At 39.7% G+C, this 27477-nt stretch overlaps 2 protein-coding genes and 1 non-coding gene across 3 annotated transcripts; all 3 read left to right on the top strand.

The window, feature by feature from the left end:
* The first annotated feature begins 1011 nt into the window (after window positions 1-1011).
* Window positions 1012-15382, top strand: senp3b (SUMO specific peptidase 3b). The gene is made up of 12 exons (XM_032583488.1): window positions 1012-1161; window positions 2595-2720; window positions 4107-4784; window positions 6051-6161; window positions 7079-7190; window positions 7451-7598; window positions 9830-9877; window positions 11016-11093; window positions 11353-11490; window positions 11756-11839; window positions 12991-13041; window positions 14269-15382. Exons 2-12 carry the CDS (start codon window positions 2633-2635, stop codon window positions 14377-14379), a joined length of 1647 nt encoding a protein of 548 aa, XP_032439379.1. The 5' UTR covers window positions 1012-1161; window positions 2595-2632; the 3' UTR covers window positions 14380-15382.
* Window positions 15383-18641: 3259 nt separating this feature from the next.
* On the top strand, window positions 18642-25704 carry LOC116732903 (eukaryotic initiation factor 4A-I). Its single transcript, XM_032583494.1, has 11 exons — window positions 18642-18729; window positions 19928-19970; window positions 20199-20331; window positions 20634-20773; window positions 21150-21318; window positions 22418-22527; window positions 23291-23434; window positions 24420-24557; window positions 24650-24739; window positions 25072-25151; window positions 25272-25704. Exons 1-11 carry the CDS (start codon window positions 18707-18709, stop codon window positions 25414-25416), a joined length of 1215 nt encoding a protein of 404 aa, XP_032439385.1. The 5' UTR covers window positions 18642-18706; the 3' UTR covers window positions 25417-25704.
* LOC116733535 (small nucleolar RNA SNORD10) lies at window positions 21602-21741 on the top strand. The gene has a single exon (XR_004342058.1). It is a non-coding gene; the product is annotated as a small nucleolar RNA SNORD10 (small nucleolar RNA).
* Window positions 25705-27477: the final 1773 nt, after the last annotated feature.

Here is a 27477-nt window from a genome sequence, read left to right as displayed (position 1 = left end):
GGGAAGTAGAAATAATGTTGTTAACTGACTTAAAACAGGAAAAATTCAGTATGATTTAATGGTGAGGGGGGAAAAAAGTTTCTTTGTTGTTTTATATCATGTACATAAAAACAAATAGTTTAAATTGCATCCATGAAAGCTGTCAGATTAAAAATGTCTACCTCTATAAATTCACCACATAAATATTATTGTAAATTATGTGGTTATTTTCTTTGTTTTTTCAATAATGGCCAGGAATGTTCCCATAACAAGTTCTGATTTAATGTACATTATCAGATGGACCAAACTATAGAGTTCAGTGGAAATTTTGGCATTTTAAGGACCAAAATGACAATAATTCATATAAGTAACAAAAAAATAACAAAATAAGATAAAATAATTTTTTTCCGAATCAATTTTTTTCAATATAAAACTTATGAAACTTTAACAAAAACAGCAGATTTGTGTCTTTGTTTGGTGAATTATTGGTTAAAACATATTTGTTTTTTATTCAGTGGGTAGAGAATCAACATTTTTTTAACAAGTAAGAGTATCGATACTTCACAATAAAATTACTCAAGTCAAAGTAAAAAGTACAGTATAGTAAAAATACTACACTGTACTGCTACTACAAGTCCATTTTTTCATGCCCAATTAGAGTATCATAATTTTTCTAACGCACTTCAGATTTATTCATTATTATTGCCTTTGAATTTTAGCATATCGTTCAACCGATTTGGAGGCAGCGTGAAAGCCGCTTTACTTAGTTCATATGATGATGCAAAGAGACATAGAACATAAAAGCAGCTAAATGTGAGATGTTTGGTAACTGCTACACTAAAATCCTTCATCGTCCTGCTATAGAAAGCGAAGGAAACATTTCAGGGTGAACATTTTTCAAGAGATGCTTCTTCAGAATACCCAGACGCTCTATACAGAATCAATGGAGAGTCATGTTTTCTGGCTCGCTATTTACAACTAGGTGGCGCGAATGTAAAATTATGGGAGTTGCAACTCTTAACGGAAAAAAAGGAAGGCCACGAAGAAGAAGGAGCCGAATTGTGGCTGGGCTACACTGTTTTAATTGAATGAGGCTAAAGAGCAGCTAAAGTTTGTGTTTGTGCTTTAAAATATTAAAAGGAAATACTTCCATTATTCAGTCAGAAAGTCTGAGACTGAGGGGTAAGAACATTATCGCTGTATCCAGCTGGTTGAGGCACGCACCCGCTGGCTTTTTCATACAATTCTTGGAGCATGCTAAGTGCTTAGCTAGCTTAAGATAACGTTGCTAACAGCTAACACGTTTGCACGGGCATATAATAAATTACCAAAGGACTATTGGCATTGAATTACGTTCATGGTGTACTCTCCTTGTGATGTAAATAACGTTGACTTATTATGTTTCCGGATAAAACGACGTTTTCAGACAGAGTTATGGGATTTTATCTTACGTTTTGAAGCTATTGTTGCTAGCTCTGTGCGCGCTCAGCATAGCATTGAGGTGGACTGTTGAATGAGTTCTTGGTGTTTAGCCGTTTAAACACGCCGCCGTTTCACCGATAAAGGGCTCTCTAAGCGTTTTAAATCTGAGTTTTGGTGCTCACTTTATCCAGCGAACAAAACCTGTTCGAGCCGCTGTGCAGGTAACATTCCGCGTCTGGAAGAGGTCCACATGGTAATTAGTGTTTACACATTCTGCTCTTTCACTGCTGGTTCTTCATCACCGTGAAGAATCAACCAAGATTCAAACTTGCATTTATGTGCATGGTGGCGTGCAGCTGCAAATAATAAAGTTCTGCAACCCAACTTTTTTAGATATAGTTAAGCTATATTAGATATGCTAGCGAAGATAAGCGATTTCTTCTTAAAGAGCAATGAAAAAACATTCATTGTTTGGTCATGAATGTAAATGAAAACAAATAAGAGCCATCAGCGTTTTGGAGCAGTTTGTTTCTTATTTTACAGTACAACTATGACCCTTAATCACTTGTTTTTGCGGAGTTCATCGTGAAATATGTAACTAACAAGTTTTGATGAAAGATCGACCTGTTTTTCTATCCAATATAAATATCAGTTCGCTGACTTGTTTGTCAGTTTATTCAACGATAGGTGACCAGTGGTTTACTGTACGATATGAAATGTTCTGTATTGAAGACAATCACAGAAAAAAGTTCTGTCTTGAAACAAAAAATCGTTTAAAATGCTTTTACAGTAATAATTGCAGCTGGATGTTAAATATCAGACCTTTCCATGGGTTAATTAAGCATTAGCTATTTTATTTATTTGTCCTGGTATAGTCAGACCAGAATTTCAGCAACAAGTATTCTATTGCTGAAATTCTGTGGGGAATTCTGATAAATAATCTGTCTTTACATTATTTTTCCTATTTAGATGTCAGGGATTTTTTTTAACCACAGCAACTTCATAAATTTGAACAGTTTCAAGGTCAGTAGTGTTGATCAACTGTATTTCTGTGTAAAACACAGACAGGCCTCCATGTGACCGCGCTGTGACGGCAGCCGGATACTGAGCTCCTCTGACACTGATTGCACATGCTTACACTAACGGTCATTTCTGCCTCCAGTGCTAATGCAGCGTGTGTTTGCTGCTTGCAGGTGACGAGCTGGCGCAGGTCGTGGGCTGTCCGTGGACAATGCGAGACAATGGCGGTAGCCTGGCCCAGAACCGCTGGCAGGGGGACCTGGGGCTGACTGCTGTGGGGCAGGACAGCACTGCAGGAGGTGGGCACTTTAGATCATCCTGGATGTCACTACCAGAAGCTCTATACATTCTCCTAACTTGTGCCAGATTGTTTTCACGATTTCTGTTATTGTGCATGTTTCACGGTTGTGTTGTTCTACGTTTATTTAGCCCAGAAGTCCCATTGAGAGCAGGAATCTCCAAGGCCAAGATGGCACCCTCACATTGCAGCACTGTGTAAAACACATAAATAATACACAACACATCTTTACAACAAAACAGGGAGCAGTTTGAATGATATTTAAAAAATATATTATTGGATGTGTGTGTTTTTTTTAAATCAGAATCAGAATTCTGTTTAACTTTGCTCTTAATAAACAGACATTTTCAAAAATAAGTTATTGAGATATTAAGTTTTTTTTGTTGAAATAAATGTAGTTTTGGTAGAAAAAAAGACAGCAAAGTTGATATTTAAGAATGTAGATCATTCCATGTCTGGTGCACAGAGGGAAAATGCTGTTTTGCTAGAATTAGTCAAAGAGGAGGTTAATGTATCTTACTGAGGTATCCTGATAGTTTAATAAAACCTGACCAGTGTGTTGTCTACTGATGATTAATGATGTCCTGCCAACTCAATCATAGAAAATACATGGAGTCAGAGATTCATTTTGCCTTTGAAATAAAGCATGTAGAAGTATGAGGCTACCAGCATGTACACTACATTACTACAGTCAGAGGGGTTTTTTTCTAAAAAGACAAAACTTTTAGAATAGCAAACAGTTTTCATGTTGAGTTGAACAAGTTTTCCATCAATCCATGTGACCATGTACTTACAGGAGGACACCCTTTAAATCATTATGTCATCAAGTGTAAAAATGGTCAAAGATTTTCACGGCAGTCTTTAATAAAATCATAACCTTTGTTTACTGGGTGTTCAAAATCCAATTTAGACATTTCAAAGTTCTGTTCTCAACTGTGCTGCAGAAGGAGCAGGTGTGTGTGGATTGTATCACCTGTGCACAGATGCAGTTTTGCTCAAATGTATTTATGTAGACCATTACTTCCAAATGGAAGCTTAGGGACAAAACTTTATCCGTTTCTAGAAAGTCAGATTTTTAGCCCTCTGCCTGGACACGCAGGATTCTCTGTGTTAAATAGTTTTTATCGGGTCAGATCCTCTGGACCAAAGCCGGTAATCCTGAGTTTGTCTAGAAGTTTGGTGTGAATCACCGAGTCCAATTAGTTTTGAAAGACCTCCAGGTAAAGCAGCACATCATTAAGACCAGTTGTCTGTGACCATTAAAACCAGACAGGAAAATTCTGGTTGATCTGTTTTTGTTCATGTAGAATCAGCTTTAAAAAATTTTTATTGTTTCTCCATGGAAAGCTGAATGTTTTGATTTTTTTTTTTCTTGCGTTTTGTTTAGGGGGGATTCCTGGAGACCACCTCATTGTCCCTGTGTCAGGCCACAGTGTATCCAGCCCCAGGCTGGGCCAGAAAGACAAACTGTGGCCAGGAGAGTATGTAGAAGACGAGGAAGAGGACGGGCCAGATGAGATTGAAGCTGTTGGTGATGAGGAAGAAGTCAACAATCTGTATGAAGATGACGTAGAGGAGCTGGAGGGCAAAGCCTGGGAGAACAACGGAGAGGAGGAAGATGGGGATGAGGCGGAAGAGAGTGAGGAGCAGGAAAAGGAGGAGTGGGAAGTTCCAGACTTTCCCTGTCAGTCCACCCCATACAGCCGACTACACCAGCCCCAGGCTCATGGACCACAACATGGGGCAGAACAACTCGGTGAGCCATGTATAGAGAACATTGTCTCCCAGACTGAAGTCCATGGCTTTTTTTCCCGATCCCGGCTCAACAGCTACCAGGCCCAGAAGAGGCTCAGACGCTTGTTGCGCATACGCTCCCACAAAGTCCTGGGGTTTCAGCTGGCCCAGCACTGGAAGATCTGGCGGCAGAAGTCCCGCTGGACCACCACGGGGAGGCCCCAGAGGGGCCGAAGAGGGCAAAAGTACAGTTTGTACAGCAGGCAAAAGAGGACAAAAAGACCTTATCACAAAGATGAAGGGGATGACAGCCAAGAGGAGCAGTTAACAGGTACACATGTTCAAATGCAGAATTTACCTTCTGTTTCTGTCGCTAGTAAAACTGCCTACACATTTGCAGGCTAAACACATAAATCAGTGCACACACACAGGACAACTTCAAATCTAATACAGTCCGTTCTCTCTCTGTGGGACGGGGGTTGAACGGCTCGGTTCACTAAAGGGACAGGCAGCTGCAGGATCAGCGTATCTCTGGGAAGCAGGAAGGAGAAATTCAGATGTAACAGCAGCATCAGACATATAGGTTGACACAAAAGTGTGCAAAGTTCCAAGTGTTAAAAACAGATAAAAAACGAGATTAACAATAATAACAATAATTGTAATAATAATGTACTGTACAAGATTTTAACATAAACATACTGGGCAGTTTTTAGAATAGGAATATCATACTCGCTATCCAAGAGATGTGCAGCTGAGTAGGATTACATTTTGAAATGTACATAATGTGGATGTGTAGTGAACATCCAAAAAGACATCAGACTATTTCAAATACAGAACAGCAATGCAGAAAAACACATGCAATAACAGCAGAAATGCTATTTTAAAAAATGAGTAAAAAACAGTACCAATGATTATCCACACGCCAGCAGAGCTCTGACGCTACTAGAGTAACAGCTGCTGGGAGGAAGCAGCTCCTATAAGGCTCCTTTGTGCACTACTTTCTATATACTGCATAGGGATGCGCTGACATGAACATTTTGGAAAATATTAATATTGCTGTTATGGCCAATAACCAATTATTACCAACATTACACACTGTCACATGACCAAAGAAGTATCACATAGTCAACTCCCCCTCCCCCTGTAAAAACAAACTGCAATAAGACAGAAATGCCGATTGTTAATATTGGTTTAGTATTATTTACTGGACTGATACTAATGTTTAAAAAATAACTAATATTGGCCGATACTGATATTAGTACCGATATGTCATGTATCCCTAATACTTATTAAACATTGTTTCTCAATTCCGGTCCTCAGGCCCCCCTGCCCTGCATGTTTTAGGTGTTTCCCTTCTGCCACACACCTGGGTTGAATATGTGGGTGATTAACAGGCTTCTGCAGCACTTGATGGTCATGCAATCATTTGAATCAGCTGCTCTGGAATAGAGGTACATCTAAAACATGCAGAGCAGGGGGGCCTGAGGACTGGAATTGAGAAGCGCTGGCTTAATACATTTTGTTAAACCTCTATGCTTGTTTTCATATTCCCTTTTGAAGTGAAATAATAATGTGTTAAATGCCTTTTGCCTGACAGGTCTGCAGTTAAACGGCCCTTCAGACAAGCAGGATGAGAAACTGAGGCGGGAAGTGGGAGTGAGACCGATGGAAGTGGCTCTAAGTGAAGAACACACAAAATATATAACCGGTATGGAGGCAGCTGAATTCTCCTGTTAAAATATCACAATGTAAATGTTTTGTAACTATTTAAAAATGGAATCTGTAGTGCAAATTTCAGATTTTGCATATTTTTGTACTTGGATTTGGGTCTCAACTCCTTCTAAAAAAACCCAAGAGCTTACAGTAACCACCCAGACGTTTTTTTAAGCAATAAATTAATGTTTTTTGGTGTCTGGCAAACAAGCTCTTTCAAAAACCTCCCGAATTGATGGGCACTGCATCATCACCTAGCAGCCCAATCAGACCTCCCGCATGTCTTGTCAGCTCGTTTTACAGCTGTACAGCAGCTGCTGGAAAAGATAAGACTTTTGTTGTTTGCTTACCATTTACAAACTGCTGCTTTGTTCTTGTTGGTTGGTCAGGACATTTTACTTCTTCTGCTTTTGGGTCTGATTCGGGGCCAAAAATGTACGGTTGTATAACTGTGCATCTGTTTGCAGCCATATTGTTTGAATGGCTGCAAATTGAATGCGACCGCCAATATATGAATTTGGGGTCGTGGCCAGCAGCAGCTCATTTGGATTTAAAGTGACAAGACGCTCGACAACAGCTCATTCTGAGAGGAGCTCCCAATAGACAGAACTTAGAAGACTAAAATCTCGTCATCTAAGAATTATTTAGTGCAAAAATGCAATGAACATGTTTTGTATAGCCCACCTGTTCAAGGGAGGTAAAATAAGTCGCCTTTAAACTTAATGTGAGTTCAGGTGCTAAGAGGATGATCTTTGAACAAATGAACAGATGTTGGTCCTGTTTTCTGTGATTGTTGTTGCTGGAAATACATCAACAGTCAGTCCTGGGCTTTTGTTTGATTGACCTGCCTGGGTGGAGTAAAACGGAAAGCAGTCAATGCGAGCTGAGTGATTGTTGCTTCTTCCCTGCTAGGCTTTCTTGAAGAGTCTCTGCAGCAGTATGGCAGTTTGATTCCCATCCATGTCGATGACGTCGTGGGAAAGCTTCAGGACGTTTTCCATGAGAGCTTCTCACAGCCACACAGGTCAGAGATTCTGCTCACCTCCTGTGTGTGTGTGCACGCGCGTGTGTGTGTGTGTGTGTGTGTGTGTGTGATGAACATCCCATCTAACATGGACACAAAAGCTGTAAATGGCTGTGCAAAGCTGGAGCTCATCTGATAAACTGACTGAAGTTGAATACTAAGCTAAAAACAGCATTCACTTTTTAAATGTATCTTTGTGAGCCTGCTGCTTTATTTTTATTAAATGACACTGGTTTCCATATCATGTGGTTGTTTAAAAGGAAAGCGACGGTCCAGCATCTCATTCAGACCTTCCAGCGTTCATCCGGATCGGCCGTGGCTAAAACATTCAGAGTCAACTATAAGCGCCACGTTTTGACCATGGATGACCTGGGCACTTTGTATGGTCAGAACTGGCTCAATGACCAGGTACAGCACTACTGCACATTGCACAACACAGCAGCAGTGATTTTTAAAGGTGTTGGCAGTGAAACCACAGGATGCTTCGTTTCGTTCAGACGTTCCAGTGGCGTTTAGGAAGGAAGCAGTCATGTGTTGCCTGTGTTGAGTGAAAACCACGAGGCTGCCAAATTCACTTCTAAAATATTTCACTAGCACTAATGTTTGTATCTATGGAGTGTCTTTTCATCTTTGATATGAATCAATCAATCAAATTTTATTTGTATAGCACATTTCAGCAGCAAGGCATTTCAAAGTGCTTTACATCATTACAAACACAGAAACACAATGCAATATAGAATCAATCATTAAGTCAAGTTCCATCAATAAATTTGTAATTGATTACATTTCAAATACAATTCTAAACAGGTGGGTTTTTAGTTGAGATTTAAAGGAAGTCAGTGTTTCAGCTGTTTTACAATTTTCTGGAAGTTTGATCCAAATTTGTGGTGCATAGATGCTGAAAGCTGCTTCTCCTCGTTTGGTTCTGGTTCTGGGGATGCAGAGCAGACCAGATCCAGAAGACCTGAGAGGTCTGGAAGGTTGATACAACAACAGCAGATCTTTAATGTATTGTGGTGCTAAGCAATTCAGTGATTTATAAACTAACAACAGTATTGTAAAGTCTATTCTCTGAGCTACAGGGAGCCAGTGGAGGGACTTTAAAACTGGTGTTATGTGTTCTGTCTTCCTGGTTTTAGTGAGAACGCGAGCAGCAGCGTTCTGGATCAGCTGCAGCTGTTTGATTGATTTGTTGGACAGACCTGTGAAGACGCTGTTGCAATAATCAATACGACTGAAGATGAACGCATGGACGAGTTTCTCTAGATCTGGCTGAGACATTAGTCCTTTAATCCTGGAAATGTTCTTCAGGTGATAGAAGGCCGACTTTGTAACTGTCTTTATGTGACTCTGGAGGTTCAGGTCAGAATCCATCACTACTCCCAGGTTTCGGGCCTGATCGCTAGTTTTCAGTTGTAATAACTGAAGCTGTGCATTGACTCTAGATCTATAACTCTAGATCGTTCCTCTTTAGGTCCAAAAATAATAACTTCAGTTTTGTTTCTGTTCAGCTGGAGAAAGTTTTGGCACATCCACACATTTATCTGTTCTAAGCATCTGTTCAGTGATTGGATGGGCTCTGAGTCACCTGGTGACATCGTAATGTAGAGCTGTGTGTCATCTGCATAGTTATGGTAGCTAATATTATTTCCTGTTATAACCTGAGCTAGTGGGAGCATATAAATATTGAATAAAAGGGGTCCTAGGATTGAACCTTGGGGTACCCCACATGTGACCTTTGACCTCTTTGATGAAAAGTTTTCAATTGAAACAAAGAAATCCCTGTTATTTATGTAGGATTCAAACCAGTTAAGCACTGGACCGGAGAGTCCGACCCAACTCTCCAGTCGATTCAGTAATATATCATGGTCAACAGTGTCAAAAGCTGCACTGAGGTCCAACAGAACCAGCACTGTGGTTCTCTCACAGTCCGTATTTATATGGATGTCATTGAACGAGGGCGGTCTCTGTGCTGTGGTGAGCACAAAAACCAGACTGGAAGGAGTCAAAGCGGTTGGTTATAGTTAGGAAGCTAGTTAATTGTTTACACACAGCTTTTTCAATAACTTTGCTGATGAATGGGAGGTCAGAAGTCGGCCTGTAATTCTGCATTAGTGATTTGTCCAGATTGTTCTTTTTTATAAGTGGTTTGATTACTGCTGTTTTCAAAGCCTGGGGCAAAACGCCTGATGAGAGCGATGAGTTTACTATTTGGATCAGATCAGCAGCAGTAACAGGCAGGACTTTCTTAAAGAAATGTGTGGGTAAAACATCCAGACAGCAGGAACTGGAGCTTAGTTGACTTATAATTTCCTGTAGGGTTTTATAATTAAGTAGTTGAAATTGGGTCATTTTTCCTGTATTTGTTTTGTTTGGGCACAGCATTGGTACTGGCTTTATAGTGGATGTACAGATTAATGCTCTGATTTTTTGAATTTTCTCTGAAAAGAAGCTGGAAAACTGGTTGCAGGCGGCAATACATTGGAGTTCAGGCGGTAACGTCACAGGAGGGTTTGTGATTCTGTCAACTGTTGCAAATAAAGCTCGAGCATTGTTAATGTTTTTGATATGAATGTTTATGTTTCTCCATTTGATTTTTATGGATTCATCTCATGGGTTACATGATGTGCTTTCTGTAGATTATGAACATGTACGGTGACCTCGTCATGGATTCTGTTCCAGATAAGGTAAGTGAACACAGTGCACCTTCACTCTTTCCTCTACGTCATGCCTCAGACAGGGATCTGTTTGGATTCTGCTCTTTAGTTGTTACCAGCAAAGCTGCTGGTAGAGTGAGTTAGGTGACCAATTAGGCCCAGCGCATAGGGTTCCTCATTCAAGAAATAACCAGTCAACCTGAATCTTGTGGTGAGCCGTTGTTTGTTTGTTTGCTACATAGTTGAACTGGTGAACCAATTGTTCACCAGTTGAAAATTCTGAGTTCTTCATGGATTCCTGGCCTGTCATGATTTGGAGATAAATGCTGCTGTGGTGAGGAATGAATAACCTGTGTGTGCAAAGAAATACTGTACTTCTTCATGAAATGTTAGAAATGTACCCATATGACAATTTTGGTCAATTCCTGTTATGGCCAATAACTAATATTTACCAATATTATATGTATTTTCCGACTCTTTCAACGCTTTGGGGGAAACGCATTGTGCTTTCTCCACCACACCTTCTCTGCTTCAGTTAAACTCCCACAATCCTGTGCTGCATCACTGTTAAATCAGCAACCTCCTCTCTTACAACCCAGAAATAAATGGCAACAAGTTTGAAATAAATATCGGTTGTTTGAATCGACCCTGTTTTATATATCAGACCGATACCGATGTAGTTGCTGATGGATCGCACATCCCCACTAAATGTTCATATAATCATTTGGAATCACAGTGAGAGCAAACATGCTCAGTGTTTTCTGAGTTCAGTGTTCTGGTCCCGTCATCTCAACAAGTTGCACTAAGATCATGTTTCATGTCTTTAGACAGGCTCTTAATATCTTATAGCATTGTGGCATTTTCTCTTATTTTATTGTCTTTTTTTTGTTTTCTTGTGATATTTTTTACTGTAAAGTTTTTTGGTAACCTGAATTGGATGTTAAGTGCTATACATGTATATAAATCAATCAATCATTACATGTAAACTACCTTGTTGCTGCAATAATAATGTCAGAAAAATTTTTAAGTTTTTCACTTAATTTATTTCTGACTAGAGACTCATTCATACACATTTAAATGCACTATGTAGAATATGTTCATAGTAAAAAATCAAGCGGGGAAAGAGTGCATTGTTATGACCTTAAAAATGTTTTTTTTTTATCTTCAGGTCCACTTTTTCAACAGCTTCTTTTATGACAAGCTGAGGACAAAAGGATATGAAGGAGTTAAACGGTGGACAAAAAATGTAAGTGGACACTGTCCCTCTTTGGAATGACTGTTACTGTTTCAGGATTTGTCAACAGATTTTATTGTGGACGTGAAAATGATAGAATGGGGTAGAAGGTTGTTGAGACACAGGCAGACACCAGATGGGTTGCGTTCAATTCAGATTACTGCTGATTAGGTCTAGTAAAGTCAGTCCAGGGATCAGAGGTCAGTTTTGTCATTTTCTTTATTTTTTGAGGGCTCTCCTGGTGCTACTTTGCTCCTTCCTCTCTTGTCAGGTGGACATCTTTCAGAAAGATCTGCTGTTGATTCCCATCCACCTGGAGGTTCACTGGTCGCTGGTCAGTGTTGACATTCCACGGCGTACCATCACCTACTTTGATTCTCAGCGGACTCTCAACAGGCGCTGTCCAAAGGTAGGAAAAGCCCCCAACAACCAGGACTACAGAACCACTTTAGGGCACAGAAAATGACCTGCCTGCTGTTTTAGCTGTAAGCCAACATCCTGGTCTTGTGCTGTTCAATATGCAGCTTCCATTGTAAAAGCCCATAGAACTGTTATTTATTGCCATAGTAAACAAAACACTACAGGTAAACTTTTATTGGACTAGATTGTTTTTGTTTTTATACTTAACTTTGTTGTCCTTTCCTTTATACCTTTCTTGATTGTTTTTATTCCAGCATATTTTCAAGTATCTTCAAGCCGAGGCCATAAAAAAAGACCAACGAGACTTTTTGACGGACTGGAAAGGCTTTTTTAAAATGGTAAATAATTCTTTTTGTTTTCACTCTTTTTTTTGACTTGCTGCCATGGTTTATAGTTGATGCATTGAAGAGAGCATGAAGCTGGGATCGCGCACCAACTATGAAGACTGTTCTTTGAACTTTTACAAAGTAAACTTGCCAGCTCCTGAAAATCTTAAATTTAAATGTTAAACAATTTAAAATATTTTATTTAATTTTTCTTTGCTTACACCATTAAATCAAATTTAACAGCATTGATTTTCTCAATAAACAAATGTTAACTTTCTATATCTTTGGTCTAAAATGTCAGCATTTATGGGGCCCCTGAAGGCCTGAGGGGCCTTAAGCAGCTGCTTAGTTCATTTATGCCATGGGCCGGTTCTAAATGTGATCAGGATTACATTGTGCTTTTTAGATCTGCTATCTGATGACTTACTTTGAATTAAACAGAAGTGCAAATAATTTATATTTATTTCAATTGTATTGTCTTTTATTTGTTGTTTTTAAGACTCAATAGTTATGGGTTTAAGTATTGTTGGCAATGTCTTCCAGTAACATAATTACCCAGGAATATTTGATATTGTCAACTGAACATCTTTTAATGCAAAAACACAGTGAACCACCTCGGCGCCTCGACCACCGGGCTTAGAAAGTTTTCTGGAGGAAACCCTGCCTTTAAAAAAAAAACAAAAACGGATGCTGTCCAATCCAGTTCAATATTCAAACTGGTAAAAAGTTTTGTGCATGTGGACAGCCTGCTGATTAAAATGGAGGCCCTGACTGCAGCAGACCCTCCTTCTGACTGAGCTGGTAGCATCAGTGCATGCTAGCATACGTTGCATGGCATTGGTAGCTTTTGCAGCCGTCCCTCATGCTGATCATGCCTGTGGTAACATTGTAGAGGAGAACTCCAGCAGAACCGTCTCTGTGTGAGCAACCATGTGCAGACACAAATGGAAAAAAGACAGATATTGACTTTAATATGTTGTTTACAGTCACTTCTGAAGCAGAGTTGAGGAAAGCTTCAGTTGGCCTCAAACAGAGAAAACTGCTAGTTGTCGGAGAGTAGAAGAGTGATGTTTCAGTGTCTCAGTGAGGAGCTGCGGCAACACGCCGTGTTTGGCTGCGATGGGATGTGATTGGCTAATGTAAATGTATTTTGTATTTTACAGAATGTGGGTCGTCAGAACAATGACAGCGACTGTGGAGCTTTTGTACTACAGGTAAGTTTCTCCTTTTTGGTTGTTACATTTGCAAATGAATGGCAACTATTCCTCCTGATTTAAGTATTGAAATTTTTCTTTCCTAAAACGGTAAAGATTTCCTGGGGCTTGTTAACTGCCGAGTGATATCAGGGAGACTGGATATTCTATTTTTACTTGCAAGTTAGAATTGATCCAGTTCAACACAGTTTATTTCTACAGCACCATTTCACTATATCTTGAAGCACTTTACAAAATCATCAGGAACGCCTGAGGGGCAAAGTCAGACTTGAAAACTTTCAGCTCCTCCCTGAACATGGACCTTAAAGCCACATGGCTCCTGACTCATACAGTGTTGTTACAGAAATAATAGTTTTTTCCCCTTTCAGGTGGTTTTTAATCTCATCAAATCCATCAATCAGCTCTGGTCAACTTTTAATTGTGAACATGTTCCCTCTGTGTTTGGACACAAAATGCAGATTAAAACATCTGTTTGGTCTGAGCACAACAGTAAAGTAATGGCCAACCAGAACACAGTTAGTTTGGGTTGAGTTCCAACCTCCAGAGTAAACAGTCTGTGTTGCACGAATGTGTTGCACGAATCAAGCAGAATGTCCTGCATGGAAACATTGGCCTGCCAGTCTGTAATGATCACCAGCTGCACATTTTATAAAAACAAAGGAAAAAACATCCTTTTTACATGGGTTGTTGACCACTCTTTGTTGTTTTAGCTTCTACAGTCTTAAGCACATCAATAAAATATTATCTGTTATGTTTCATCAGCTGTTTGTCACAAACGGCCTAGTATGGGATAGTTTTTACATCCATTTTAAATTATCCAGACGTTAGCGCTGCGCCACTATTTGATGGTGTTTTCTAGAGATGCATTGAAGCACAGATATAAAAAGACTTGATAATGACAGAAAGATTATAGGTTGAATTCTTTTTTCTAGATCCATTAATGGGTTAAGCTGAGCTGTAGCCTTATAGCACATTTTAATAAACCTGTATGTAGAACTACAGTACATGTGAAGCACTCTGAGAATGACCACAATCACTAAGTCCTGCTCCTGTCTTCTGTTTATTTATTGAGTCTTTTTCAGTGACTATCTAAAAGCTGTTGGTGTTTCACTTCCTGCTCTATAGCAGAGCTGCTATACAGCTGCCTTTCACCCAGATTCATTGTTACAATGTTGTTCTCTGTGCAGCTCAGTAACTTTGTCTCATCTTTCCTACACCATCCTACAGTACTGCAAGTGTTTGGCACTAGGACAGCCATTTAACTTTGGGCAGCAGGATATGCCCCGACTAAGGAGGCAAATGTACAAAGAACTGTGCCACTGCAAGCTCACTCTGTGACCCTTGCACCTCTCTCACCTGGATCCTAACAACACAGAGGGACAACAATACATCAGTCTTTTTTTTTCCCCCTCTGCCTTTTGAAAACTGGTTTGGAGTTCACACATCATAGATACTTTACCGTGTTTGACTGAGACCAAGACAAAGTTCCGTTCTGTGATTGGCTTAGACAGCTTGTCCTAGTTCATTTATCTCTCAGTCGAGACTGAAACATAAACAGTATGAAGGTGTAGAGAGACTCCAGGCCAGAAGCAGCTTGTCCTGCAGTAAAACCTGCTTTCATGTAACAATAAACGATCTGAAGCAGTCTGTGTAAGCTTGTGATTGAACACTTCCTGTGAGTTTTCCATTCATTTGATCCATTTCTGCAGGTGATGTTTTAGCAATTCCAACACTAACACCACAGAAAAGAAATGCTAGAGCCGGTTATTGGACATTGTCTTCTGTGTAGTACAATGTGGCATTTTGATGTATGTTCTATTTTTAAAGAGCTCAGTCGGCGTGTCTTAGCAGGATTGAAACTAATGGAACTGATGAATTCTGCTGCCGGAAACCAGCTTTCTTGTGGCGCTTGCAGAAGGAAATAAGAACTTGTACATTTTTGAAGTACGCTTTTACCTGACTTAGGTGCCCGAAACTTCCTGCCTCCTCCAGTAAAACGAATGAAACGGCTCGGTTTGAAAGATTGGATGAACAGCCGCCCAAAGCATATTGATACAATGGCCTGGAACCGGGGGTACCTTTTTTGTTTCATTTATCTTTTTGTGTTTTTATTGCTGTCAGTAAATGTGGTGATATACTTATTGCTTTAAACAAATGGTGTAAAAAAAAAAACGACTTTGTTCCTTTGGAGTAAGTTCCAAATGTTCTGTTTAGTATTTCTTTGATAAAAGCCATTTTGGTAAGGACCACAACAGCTACACAACAGGCACCGTATGCCCACAATGGAGTTGCAGTGCTTTCTTTTTTTTCTTTTTTTATAATAAAAACAAACTTGTGGATAGCTGTCTTTTTGTTTTTGCATTCTTTTCTGAGTGAATACAACAGAGTTGTCATCTCTTCTACAATGGATTATGGTTAGTTGAAAATAAAAATATGTGGCAAACAAATGTGTATTTTCTTAAACATAGATTTTTTATATATATAAAAGTGCAAAGCTAGGATTTTATCAATTATTCAAAAGGCTGGTTTACTATTTTAGTACTACTTTAATTCAGTAAGCATGAAATTGTCAGGAGGAAAAACATCAGCTATGCTTCAGCCAAAACTTAGTCACTCCCTAGAAGATTTAATTAAATTCAGAATTGAAGTGGTCTTTGCTTGTGATTGGACATGATCCTGGTATATTTGCAGAAAATCAAATGGACAATAAGTATTTTGAATAACAATTTACTAAGCAAGGAATATTTTGATGGCAGAAAATATAAGGAAACAAGGCAAATAGTTCATGGATTGCAAAGAAAATTTGTGAAGCAGTATGACCTGAAAAGATTTATGAATATAAATCAGTAAAAAATAATTCTATAAAAATTAATTACTACAACTGTAAATGAAATGAGTAGAGGTTTAAATACTATGATGGTTGCCTACTGTTGGGAATCCCAGTCTTTCTTCATGGAGTGTGTGTGTGTTCTCCCTGTGCAAACACAGACTCTCCCTGGTACTGCGGCTTCCTCCCACGGTCCAAAAACATGACTGCTAGGCTCATGTTTTTCTCTAGACTGTCCTTAGCTGTGAGTGCATTTGTGTTTGTTCGTGTGTGGGTGTGTGTGTGTGTGTGTCCATGCACTTTTCCCAGTTGCACACTTCCTTGAGGAACTATATACCAAGCCCTTCAGAACGAACCTGATTCTGGTACCGCTCCACCCAACTGTTCTTACATCCATCCTCCGTCAGTTCCAAACTTGTTGGCTGAATTGATACTGGAAAATTCTCGTGCCATCCTGGAAACAGACCCGACATCTTCCTCCTCATAAGTTCTATTGACAAAGTTGTGTTTTGTTGTCTGTCCTGTTTATGCTGGTGATAAAACCAGAACTCAACCTCATGCTAGTCTTCTTCAACCCTTGTGCGAAGTCAAACGACTGATAATATGTGGTTCTAGACTATCTCACTATTTCCTGTATCTAAAAGCTGGACTACCATTTATGACCGATTCTCTAAGCAATTACACACTCCATTCCAAACTGCCCAACTCCTCATCAAACATGTTTTCTGTCTGAATGGCATACTCCAAGAAGTCCAGTCAGGTCATGGATCTTAATTCATCAGTGACCTCAACCAGCTTCTGCTGTTCCTTGAAAGATTTCCCTTTCATACTTTAAATGTAAAGTTTTGCAGCAAAGCCCTATAACAGCCTCATGCTCAAAAGACCATGAGGATCAACTGTATTTTTGATTAAGTTTATGTAAACATATAAACAACAACCTGGTGGGTTTTTTTTTCATATTCTTGTTTACTTTTGTCTTGTTTTCTAATGCTCTTCAACCCCAACATTAGCATTAATTTACAGCTATTTACAATGTTTTTAAAAAAGTAAACCAAACAATTTGGACTGTAATAGTCTTGTCTTCTATAGTGCCCTAAATGCATGTTGTTGTGGTACTTCTGAAAGTTTTCTGGTATTTCTGTTGCTTGTTGGTTGCTGGCAAGCTGACTTGCAAGTGCATTTACTGTCACCTACTGGACAAAGGTGTTGTTTTGAAATTTTTATTTTCCACTAATGAAGTCTATACATTGCAAATATTGTATTGATTGACCTGATATTGATAGAAATAGCAAATTAACGTACAGGATGATTGGAAAGGTGTTATTGTACTAGGACCTAGTGCAGTGTTTCTCAGACTTTTTCAGGATCACTTAAGCCATATAGCAAACACTCATGGACCACCTAACTTGAAAATGACAAAACATCTTAATATGTACAACGTGAAATAAAAATATTAGTCTCTTAACGCACTGTTCAACCTAAGGAGAATGGTGGCACTGTTTTGTAAATGTGACTGACCACGACAAAGCCCTGAACACCTATACTCAGGGCATTTTGAGTTATTTAGATATTCTGAAAGTGTGGATTCTAAGCTTTACAATGATGTCAAACACGTGGGAATGAATACTATCAAGTGTTAATAACATTTAGGGATATTTGTAATTTAGAAGCAGAGAAAAAGAAAAATAGACTTGATGTTTTTTGGGGGGGCAGAAACAAAAGTCCTCTTCTGCACCATAAAATGTAAAAATGATCCACCCATTACTTTCAATTGTATTTATCTGTATTTAATTAATTGAATTGTTTTTCATTAAATTAAAAATAATAGCAGTTGACGTGCGAGCAGAGCATTATAAGCAAGCAAAGTCCTAAAAAACAAAGAACAGTTTTCACTGAGACTTACTGTTCACGGCAAAGAGTCGAGTCGTTCAAAAGAACCGAATCGCTAGTGAAGGTGAAGAACTCATCAATACTCTCAGTTGGTATGACTTGGCTTCCTGCGATTATATAAGAAGCTCTAGCATTGTTTTCGTTCCACCTGTGTTTTCAACCTGTTTTTGGACTCTGGGAGGAAGCTAGAGCCCCGGAGCATTAACAGGGAAACTCCTTGCAGAAAGACCCCAGGCCAGGATTCGAACCAAGGACTTCTTGCTGCAAGGCAACAGGTCTACCAACTGCATCACTGTGCAGTCCTGAAATTACAATGCTTACTGCCACTACTTTTCTTTGAGAGCTGTACATTCTATTCTATTCTAGTCTATTCTATTCTAGTCTATTTTTTTTAAATACTTAAATGTCTTCCTGTATCATAAAAGTTGTAATACTCTTGTCATGTCATGTAAATTTAACTGTTTATATAATTAGCTTTGCTATTTTGTTTATGTAGTAAACAAAGTACTACATAAGGGAATTTCTTAAATCACATGTACATCAGTGATTTAAGAAATTCCCTTCTAGTTCAACGTGTGCTGGAATTAAAATACAATTAATACTCTGTATACTACATAAATATGGTGCCTTGAATTTTCCGACCCAATGAATGCTGATAAAGTATCTGAATTCAGTTATTCACAAACCTTTTAAGCACTAGATCTAAAGGAGGTGGCTACTGAGGAGAACTGTTTCTTTAAAAAATCTAAATACCGCCCCGCTGCCTTGTGAATCATCAAGCCCCACCCTGTTCCTCCTTTTTTTTTCTTCCACTTGCAAAACTAGCCAATCGGAACCCTTCGTAGTCGGAATTATAGTAGAATGACGGCGAAATCCTCCAATGGGAACGCGGCATTGTACGTTCAACGTATATAAGACATTTCTGCCGTTTTTTCTTTCTTTGGAAATATGTCGGCTGACTATGATAACAGGTTAGTAAAATTGTGAACAAGTCTTATCGGAACATCTTATTTCGAGGTTTATTTGTGTTTAAATCGGTTTTTTGAGTTGCTTGCTACAACGGAACGTTTTTGGACGCTTACTTAAGTAGCGTATACCGATTAGCCGCTTAGGCCTGAGTCTCGCCTCACTGTCCTCAATTCAATGGATAATTGACGCACACCAAGGGGAAATTTGGTGGATTGAGTTTCGAGTTGATGGGTTCTTTGTTAGCTATAAGTACACTGTATTGTTTTCGAGGCCTCCAAGAGATCTGTGATTGTTTCTCAGGATAGTTTAATTAAATGGCTGCCGGCGCCATGAGCAGCACGTGAGTCCGTTCTATCAATTGCTCGGTCAGAGTCTTTATTTTCCGTTGGAACCGACTTTTAAAGCAGCCTAGGGTCCACTGGTGCCACAAGCCTCTCCGTTCATCACAAAATGTTCCTTATGTCGTGACCAGCTGGCGGTTCGGACCCGTGTTCTGGTACACTGGGTGCACATGGTGTTGGTAGCCGGCAGTGAACAATACCGGTAGCACCGGCCTCATGGTATCTAATAAGATTTACATCCCATTTCTTCCCACTTCGCTATTGTAGCGGTAGTTCCCTGTTAGTGTGAAGTGTTTGAAATGCTATTAAAGGATTTCGCTGACCTCCGGTGTATTTTTGTTTTGTCAGTCAGGCCAAAACTATCAAAGTGCGAGCTAATTTTTTTTTTAGCAGGCCCGTTTAGTGTGAGCCGAGCCTGCCCGTCTTCTCACGACGGTTCTTTTTGTTCTCTCGGCTCAGAATTAGCCCATTATTTATCATCCGCATTTACACATGGAGTTCCATAGTCTGACATCTTGGAATACTTTGGTCTTTAACCCCGGTTCAGTCGACGCGCCTAGACTTCTTTGCTCGGGCCGACAGGAAAACGACCATCTTGAATTGAGCAGGCAGTAAAAATGGCGGACTCCCTCGGCCTGTGCTTGTAAGACTGGGGTGTAGTTCTTGTTAACGCGGCCTTTTGGGATTCACAGTGGGTCATAAATTCATATTTCAGCTAAAATGTGCCAAAAAATTTTTATTATTTCTTGTCAGTCATATAGTGACCTGTTTAAATTTTTTTTTTTTTTTTGCTGTTGTGTGATATAAGATAGCTATCTGGAAACCAGTGCAGTGATGTCTTTTGATGGTTATTTTTCAGGGATAATGGCCCAGAGGGCATGGAGCCAGATGGCATCATCGAGGTAAGTCTCCCCCTCTACCTGAGTCAGGCTTTACAGTAAGGAGTGTTTACAACACCCCTTTGCTTTTTGTCTCGTTTGTCCTTCTAGTAGTTTAAATTTCATTGTTTATTGGTGTACAACTGAAAAGTCTGAGCCGGTTTATATAATTTGAGATGAAACATGTTGACATTTTAAAGTCACAAAACTCAGAGGTTTAAAATATTTGGTGGTTGTCTCTTGCTCCTCCAGAGCAACTGGAACCAGATCGTGGACAGTTTCGATGAGATGAACTTGCGCGAAGCTCTGCTCAGGGGAATTTATGCCTATGGTTTTGAGAAGCCATCCGCTATTCAGCAAAGGGCTATTATCCCTTGTATCAAGGGTGAGTATCTTGGATTATAAGTTCAGACTGCCCAGTAATAGCCGTTTAATTTACTTGTAAAGGTAATCCCCCCAGCACCTGTTTATGAACTACCTCAGGGCTGCTGAAGCAGCAGTTCTCAGTGCATCAAAGGCCAATTACTGGCAATATTAGAACATTAATTTTTATATGGATGATGTGATTAAAATTTGTCTTGTTGACGTAAACGTTCAGAATCCATCAGAGGGTGTAAAAACCTGAGGTGGCAGCAGTAATTCCTGCAACTGTTGCTCAGAGCTGATCTGTTTCCAATCTGCTTTCAGGTTATGATGTGATTGCTCAGGCCCAGTCTGGCACTGGGAAGACTGCCACCTTTGCCATTTCCATTCTCCAGCAGATTGATGTGGAGATGAAAGCCACCCAGGCTCTGGTTCTGGCTCCTACCAGGGAGCTGGCGCAGCAGGTAGGATGGGGTTTATTTTTTGTAAAGATGCTTCAGGTATAAAGGCCTGTTGGTTAAGGACAACACTTCAAATACAGTAATTATGTGGCTAATCAAATAAACCACATAATTAATTTTGCCCTATTTCATACCAACCCTTATGGACTCATGGTTATCATTAGCAAGGAGCTGAAAGTTGACTTTAACAGCCAACTTTGAGCGGTGTTCTCTGTCCTGGTGGTGGAACCAGACTAGTCCAGAATCTGGACAGGCTTAGTGTCCTGTTCCAAGATGAGAATTTGTTTCCATTAATCAGAACCTGTCCATCACAGTGGCTGTTGGACCATAATGTACCATAAGTAAAGATTTTTTTTTTTTTTCCCCCTGATCTGCTTAGATTCAGAAAGTGGTGCTAGCCCTGGGCGACTACATGGGAGCCAGTTGCTACGCCTGCATTGGAGGCACCAACATCCGCAGTGAGGTCCAGAAGCTGCAGGCTGAAGCCCCCCACATTGTGGTGGGAACCCCCGGCCGAGTCTTTGACATGCTGACTCGTAAAAATCTCTGTAAGTTATTCAATCCAAACTGCACAAATTTTTTCCCCATTTGATTTCTACTCTAAGTAAATATAATTTGGGTTCTTTGAATATGATGTGAATTTGACTGATTACTTGTTGCAGCATAAATGTTTAAGCTGTTTTTTCGTACCACATAGTGGCAGGTTCTGCCGGTAGTCTTAGGTGGGATCTTTAGGCTTGGCCAGGCTTCAGAGGAACATTGCAACAGTTTTACTGAGTCAGCGTCTTCAGTGGTTTGAGTTGTAGCTTACCCCAGTCTGAAGGAAGTGCTGTACGATGATGAAATCCATGCGTGTCAACTGACTCTGTGAGCTGCTGGTGTTGGGATTCTCTGGTTGGCGTTCTGCTGACCCGAGTTGTCTCTCCACCAGGGAACCAGAGACATGATCAGACGTTCATGGTTCTGATTACGGCTGTTTTCTGGCAGAGTGTCTGATTAATTTCTCTCTGTTTTTGCTTGTGCAACACTCAGGAAAAAACTAGTTTACTGCACAATGACAATGCTCTAAGAACTACAGTTAAGCCTGACATTTTTCATCCCCTGGTAGATTTCATTTAACATTTAAATTTTCTGCAGGAAAAAATTCAGTTTGGAAATAATTCATAATTTCCATTTAATTATTTCCACCATTCTCAATGAATGGATAATTACTTAGTAACATAGTGTTTGTACCCCTCTTGTATTTGCTGACTGGCTCTTCCTGTTCCCCCTGGTATTCTGATTTGTTTGAGCTCCTTGTCTTTTAGATTGGAAGGTAATCCTTACATCACCCTAATCTGTAGCTCCTTCCACAGATTCTCTATCGGATTCAGTTTGGGACTCTGGCTGGGCCGCTCCAAAGCGTTAATATTCCAGTCAGAAGAAACATGTTGGTAAAAACAAAGCTTACTATGCATATAGGGGTATGAATAATTCTGGGCTTAACTGTAAATCCAGGTATTTAGGAACCAAAGGGGGAGGACCTGTTGATGCCATACTGTGAATTACTGTAACTGTGAAATGGCTCGGGTTGACATGTTCACTTAACGGTTTCGTTTGCTACACCCTGCTGATAACTTCTCGCATGTCTCTGGAACATTTTTGCAGCGTCCAAAAACATCAAGATGTTTGTGCTTGATGAGGCCGATGAGATGCTGAGTCGAGGATTCAAGGACCAAATCTATGAGATCTTCCAGAAATTGTCCAGCAACATCCAGGTAAAAACAGCTACTAACAGAAGAGCTTTCTGAACAAAGGAGCAGAGTGGTGGCCCCGCCTTCCTGTGACGTCAGAGGCTGATGGTGTTTGGATATGTGCTGTTAACAGGCTAACAGCCAGCTGCACCATTTAGATCCATTTACTTGATCCAATAATTTTTCTCCTGTCATTCAAAATCAGATCAGCTGAAAATGGCTGCACCAGACATGGATGACACTGCAGAGTTGAGGCATTTCAGATGCCCAGTAGTTGTCTTTGTAGGCCAGTCACAATGACATTTTACTGGACAGTGAATTGTCCCAGCAATTATTGAAAAGTGATGATATTGTCATTTTAAGGCCATTTTATACATAATGGTAGTAAAGGCATATTGATACAAGTATTCCGTCTCACAGATTAAAAACTTTAACTTCTGAAGAACATTTAACCCAGGAACTAGGAAAAAATAAATAAATTTAATATCGAAACTTAACCATACAGTTACAATGGATTATAATGTCTCTGTAACCAAAATTACACTTCAAAAAATATAAATCATTCAGCTTGGATTGGGGAAACTGGCAAAAGTGCAAGTTAGGACCAGCTGCTGGGTGTCAGATGTCTGTGTTTTGTAAAATGGTGACTTCTTAATAATTTTAAAAGGGATCATCTCTAACAAATTGGCATCCAAATGCAAAGTATTAAACTAATTTAAATTGATCATGTGATTGACTTGTTGCTCATCTTGTGAGATGCGTAGCTGACTGAAAACTGTGTGTGCAGGTCGTCCTCCTGTCAGCCACAATGCCAGCTGATGTTTTGGACGTCACAAAGAAATTCATGCGGGAACCCATCCGGATCCTGGTGAAGAAGGAGGAGCTGACCCTGGAGGGCATTCGCCAGTTCTACATCAATGTGGAGAAAGAGGTGACCTAATGCTTTTTCAGTCATTCAAAACTATCTGGATGATTCAGGCCGTCCACACCTTTAAAGTCTATCTTAACTATATGGATGTAAAATGAACACCTTCAACTGTCTCACTTAAAAAAAGAAAAATGAAGTTTGTTTTAAATATGTTAATCACAGGTATTGAAATAGCAAGATTATTTAGTCTTGTATATTCTAGGTAGGTGCTTTTATGAAACTTTTCTGTTGGGCAAACGTTTGAGTCGCCCGACGATATCTCCATGGTGTTCATAGGCATGCCATGATAAAATATGTTGGACGATATACTGTTCTGGTAGTCATTGCGATAAATGTTTTTTGGAGATCATTTTCAAGTAATATATTTATAATGGCATAATAATGCCTTCTCAGAGACCAAATGGATTTTATTCTGTAAAGAACACTTTATACTGGAAGATATTTCAAATATCTAAAATAAAACGCAACCAAAAGTAATAAGCAAAATGTCTTGTGAAGTCTGTGTAAACAAAACTGCTCTTCAAAAAATATTAAAAATGGAAATGATAAAGCTCATTTTAATTCATTAGTAGTTGAGGCTACTGGTAACTAGCTGCTAAGATGCTTGCTACCTAGCTTTGTGTCCATCATGGGTAAGTGCAAATTTGTCTGTCGGCTGGACAGCTTTTAGCTCGGACACCTCTGGCTCGGTTCTGTTGCCGACCCGTGTGAATCCACATCCAGTCTGTGGATCAAAGCTGGGTCCTGTGGTCAGTGAGGCTGTAGGAGCTCAGGACTGTCGCTGCTGCTGCTGCAAGAGCATGTTAGTGCAACGCAAACTCTGAATTTGGAGCTTTATTGGATTTTTAAACACAGTGGTAAAGTACAAATCTTGCTTCTGCTCGAGAGCATGGAACCAAACCAGAATAGAAGTCCAGATGACGCTCTGACACACAAGACCGATGAAATGATCTGGTAATTAAAAAGTCCTGTTTAACTTTGTCTGCAGGAGTGGAAGCTGGACACACTGTGCGACTTGTATGAAACCCTGACGATCACACAAGCAGTCATCTTCATCAACACCAGGAGGAAAGTAGACTGGCTGACTGAGAAGATGCATGCCAGAGACTTCACCGTCTCTGCTCTGGTAGGCCTGCAACCGTCTGTCTGTCTGTCTGTCTGTCTGTCAGCATCCGGCTCAGCTGCATCCTTAACTTCTGCTTCCAACTCTTCCTCCAGCACGGCGACATGGACCAGAAGGAGAGAGACTTGATCATGAGGGAGTTTCGCTCTGGTTCCAGTAGAGTTCTGATCACCACTGACCTGCTGGTATGTCTGGCTGCAGTCTGAGTTTATTTGTGCTGGTTCAGTAGTTTTTAGAGGTCCAACAGGATGTTCAGCTTCTAGTTTCAGTTCTGTGAGCGGTCCAAGGCTCCCTCTCCTTCCAGCTGCAGTGTTGGTGAAGGACTGAAAGTTCCTTGGTATAGAAACTCTCCTGCCCTCCACTGTAGCTTAGTTCAAGTCTTTGATTCACAACTAAATGGCGGGTTACATTCCTACTTTGATTTCTAATGGACCTTTTCCCCTCTGAATTCAGATTGTTCAGATTCAGACTGTTGGCTTTTCTCTTGTGTATTTAATACTTGCTGTTTCCTCTTCAGGCCAGAGGGATTGATGTTCAGCAGGTGTCCCTGGTTATCAACTATGACCTGCCAACCAACAGAGAAAACTACATTCACAGGTGATTGACAGCTCAGTCAAGTCAGCCTCATTGGAAACTGTTAATGGAAAACACTGATGTAGATTTGCATGAGTGTATTTTCTGAGTTGCTAAAGCTTGGACTGTTTGGTCTTGGGTCAGGATTGGTCGTGGCGGTCGCTTTGGCAGGAAAGGAGTAGCCATCAACATGGTGACTGAAGACGACAAACGAACCCTGAGGGATATTGAAACATTCTACAACACCACCGTGGAAGAGATGCCCATGAATGTGGCTGACCTCATCTAGCTTCACCATGCCCAACATCCACCCCAACCTGCTTATTTTAGAAGTGAAGTCCTGTTTTTGCTATGTGATCGAAATTTTAAACTTCAATGAATTTCACTGATCTGTAATCCAAATATTTGAAAGTGTTTTTTTTTTATTATTATTTTTTGCCTATTTGGAAGGATAGCTTACTGAACTGTTTCATCTGTTCACCATAGTTGTCATAGACCTTCATGCATCAGCTGAACTCTCCTTCAGATCAGAACTGCCTTCATCTGTAATACATTGATAAAAGCGATCTTTGGTTCATTGGCGTTTCCTCTGAAATCTGTTACTTTGAGGTCGGGCGATCAGAAGCATGATGGCAGTGACTCTTCATCGCCGACGTGTTGTGGTTTGTGGATCCTCTTGCTGCTCCACTGCTGCTTGTCTGAATGGCTCAGTGCCGTTCAGGTGAAAGGATGGAGCAGCTCTTCACCAGGGCAGTATTCAGCCTTCAGTGTAATGACTCGGCATTCAGGACCAGCAACAGACGGCCATGTTTGGAGAAGCTCCAGTCAAAAGGTTTAGAGTAGAGGAATGCTGACAACCTGGTGGATTTACACTTTAATGCCTTTATCATTCTCATAGCTTTTTTTGTTTTGTTTTGTTTCTTTTTCTTTAAGGGGGGGAGGTGGTGGAAAGTGGCATGAAAGGACCAAACTACATATAATTGGAGAAAAGGCCATCTGTGTCACCAACATTTTCAATAAGCTTCATTAAAGTGCTGGCCATGTTTTTCTTTATTACCCCCCATCTACTCCTCTCATTGCTTCAAATTACATTATGGGGTGTTAACCTTTTTGAGACAGTGTATCGAGTTTTCTACATTGGATTCTGTAAAGTATTTATTTTAATGGTCTTTAAAAAAAAAAATAAAGGTTTCTCCTTTTTAACAACATAAACTGGTTTCTGCATTGAAAAGCCTAAACATTGTTTTAATCCAAATCTTCTCTTGGAATATGTAGTTATGTTAGCTAAATGATGGAAGATTTGGAACCATCTGGCTTATATAAAGATGTTTCTGCTGTCCTCATTGGTCCGAATCATTTTAGAAATGGGGGTTCTGATCACATTAACAGGCTATGGGCATTTCAAGGCCTTTTTCCTACCTACATATTTGTATGGCACCTTTCAAAACGGTTACAATGTGCTTTATGTTGTAAAATCAAATTGATGAAATTCATAGCACAAAGGTTTGTCTAATGTTCACTGGCTGTGTTTTCCATAATCCTGACTCTCATCCTGCTCAGTTCACAGAAAGTAGTCAGATGATCTCAGAGGATGTAAAGAATAACTAACTTAATATAAGCTGGTGCAAGTCATTCAGTGATTAACACAATCTTGAATTCAACTGACGCCACAGGGAACTGGAGTGATCTATGGATTCTGTAGTAACTGGAGATGTTCGAGGCAGACCAGCAAATGGATTATTACAGAAATCGAGACAAAAGTGTGAATGAAACTTGGAGCATCAGTGAAAGAGATCATTGATCTTATTTTGGTAAAACTAATCTGATAAGATGGTTTTAATAAAATGTTTTGGGCTCATAAGAATCTCATGGGTGCAAATATTTCTATATGGTTTTTTTTTTTGTTTTAAATAAAATTTTATTGCCTAAAATGGAACATTTATTTACCGGAGGCTTGATCATTTGTAGCAAAGGATGCATCTGCAGCTAAACTGAAAATTTCAAACGTGTCAGCTGAACATCAATGCTGAGTAGGACTGATTGACTTTTATTGAATTAATAGTAATAAAAACATTAATAGTAAAAGGTGATTAAGCCTCAACTGTTTTGGCAAATGGCCTTTTTTGAGTCTATACTACAGATAATTACTAAATCAGCTGACGATTATTTCAGTAATTATTTCATCACAGTTAATACAGATCAATAATTTCAGCCCTATTGAAGAGATGAAAATCTGAATAATAGCATCTCTGTTAAACAATGGCAATGGCTTTGTCATTGTTTAACAGTAAAAAGTTATCAGACATCCAGACATTTTAGTAAAAGTGAGACATGAACCTAATATGTTTAC

The sequence above is a fragment of the Xiphophorus hellerii genome, chromosome 14 (genome assembly GCF_003331165.1).
Source record: "Xiphophorus hellerii strain 12219 chromosome 14, Xiphophorus_hellerii-4.1, whole genome shotgun sequence".
In the NCBI taxonomy this organism is placed as follows: domain Eukaryota; kingdom Metazoa; phylum Chordata; class Actinopteri; order Cyprinodontiformes; family Poeciliidae; genus Xiphophorus; species Xiphophorus hellerii.
This window is presented reverse-complemented; position numbering and strand designations above follow the sequence as displayed.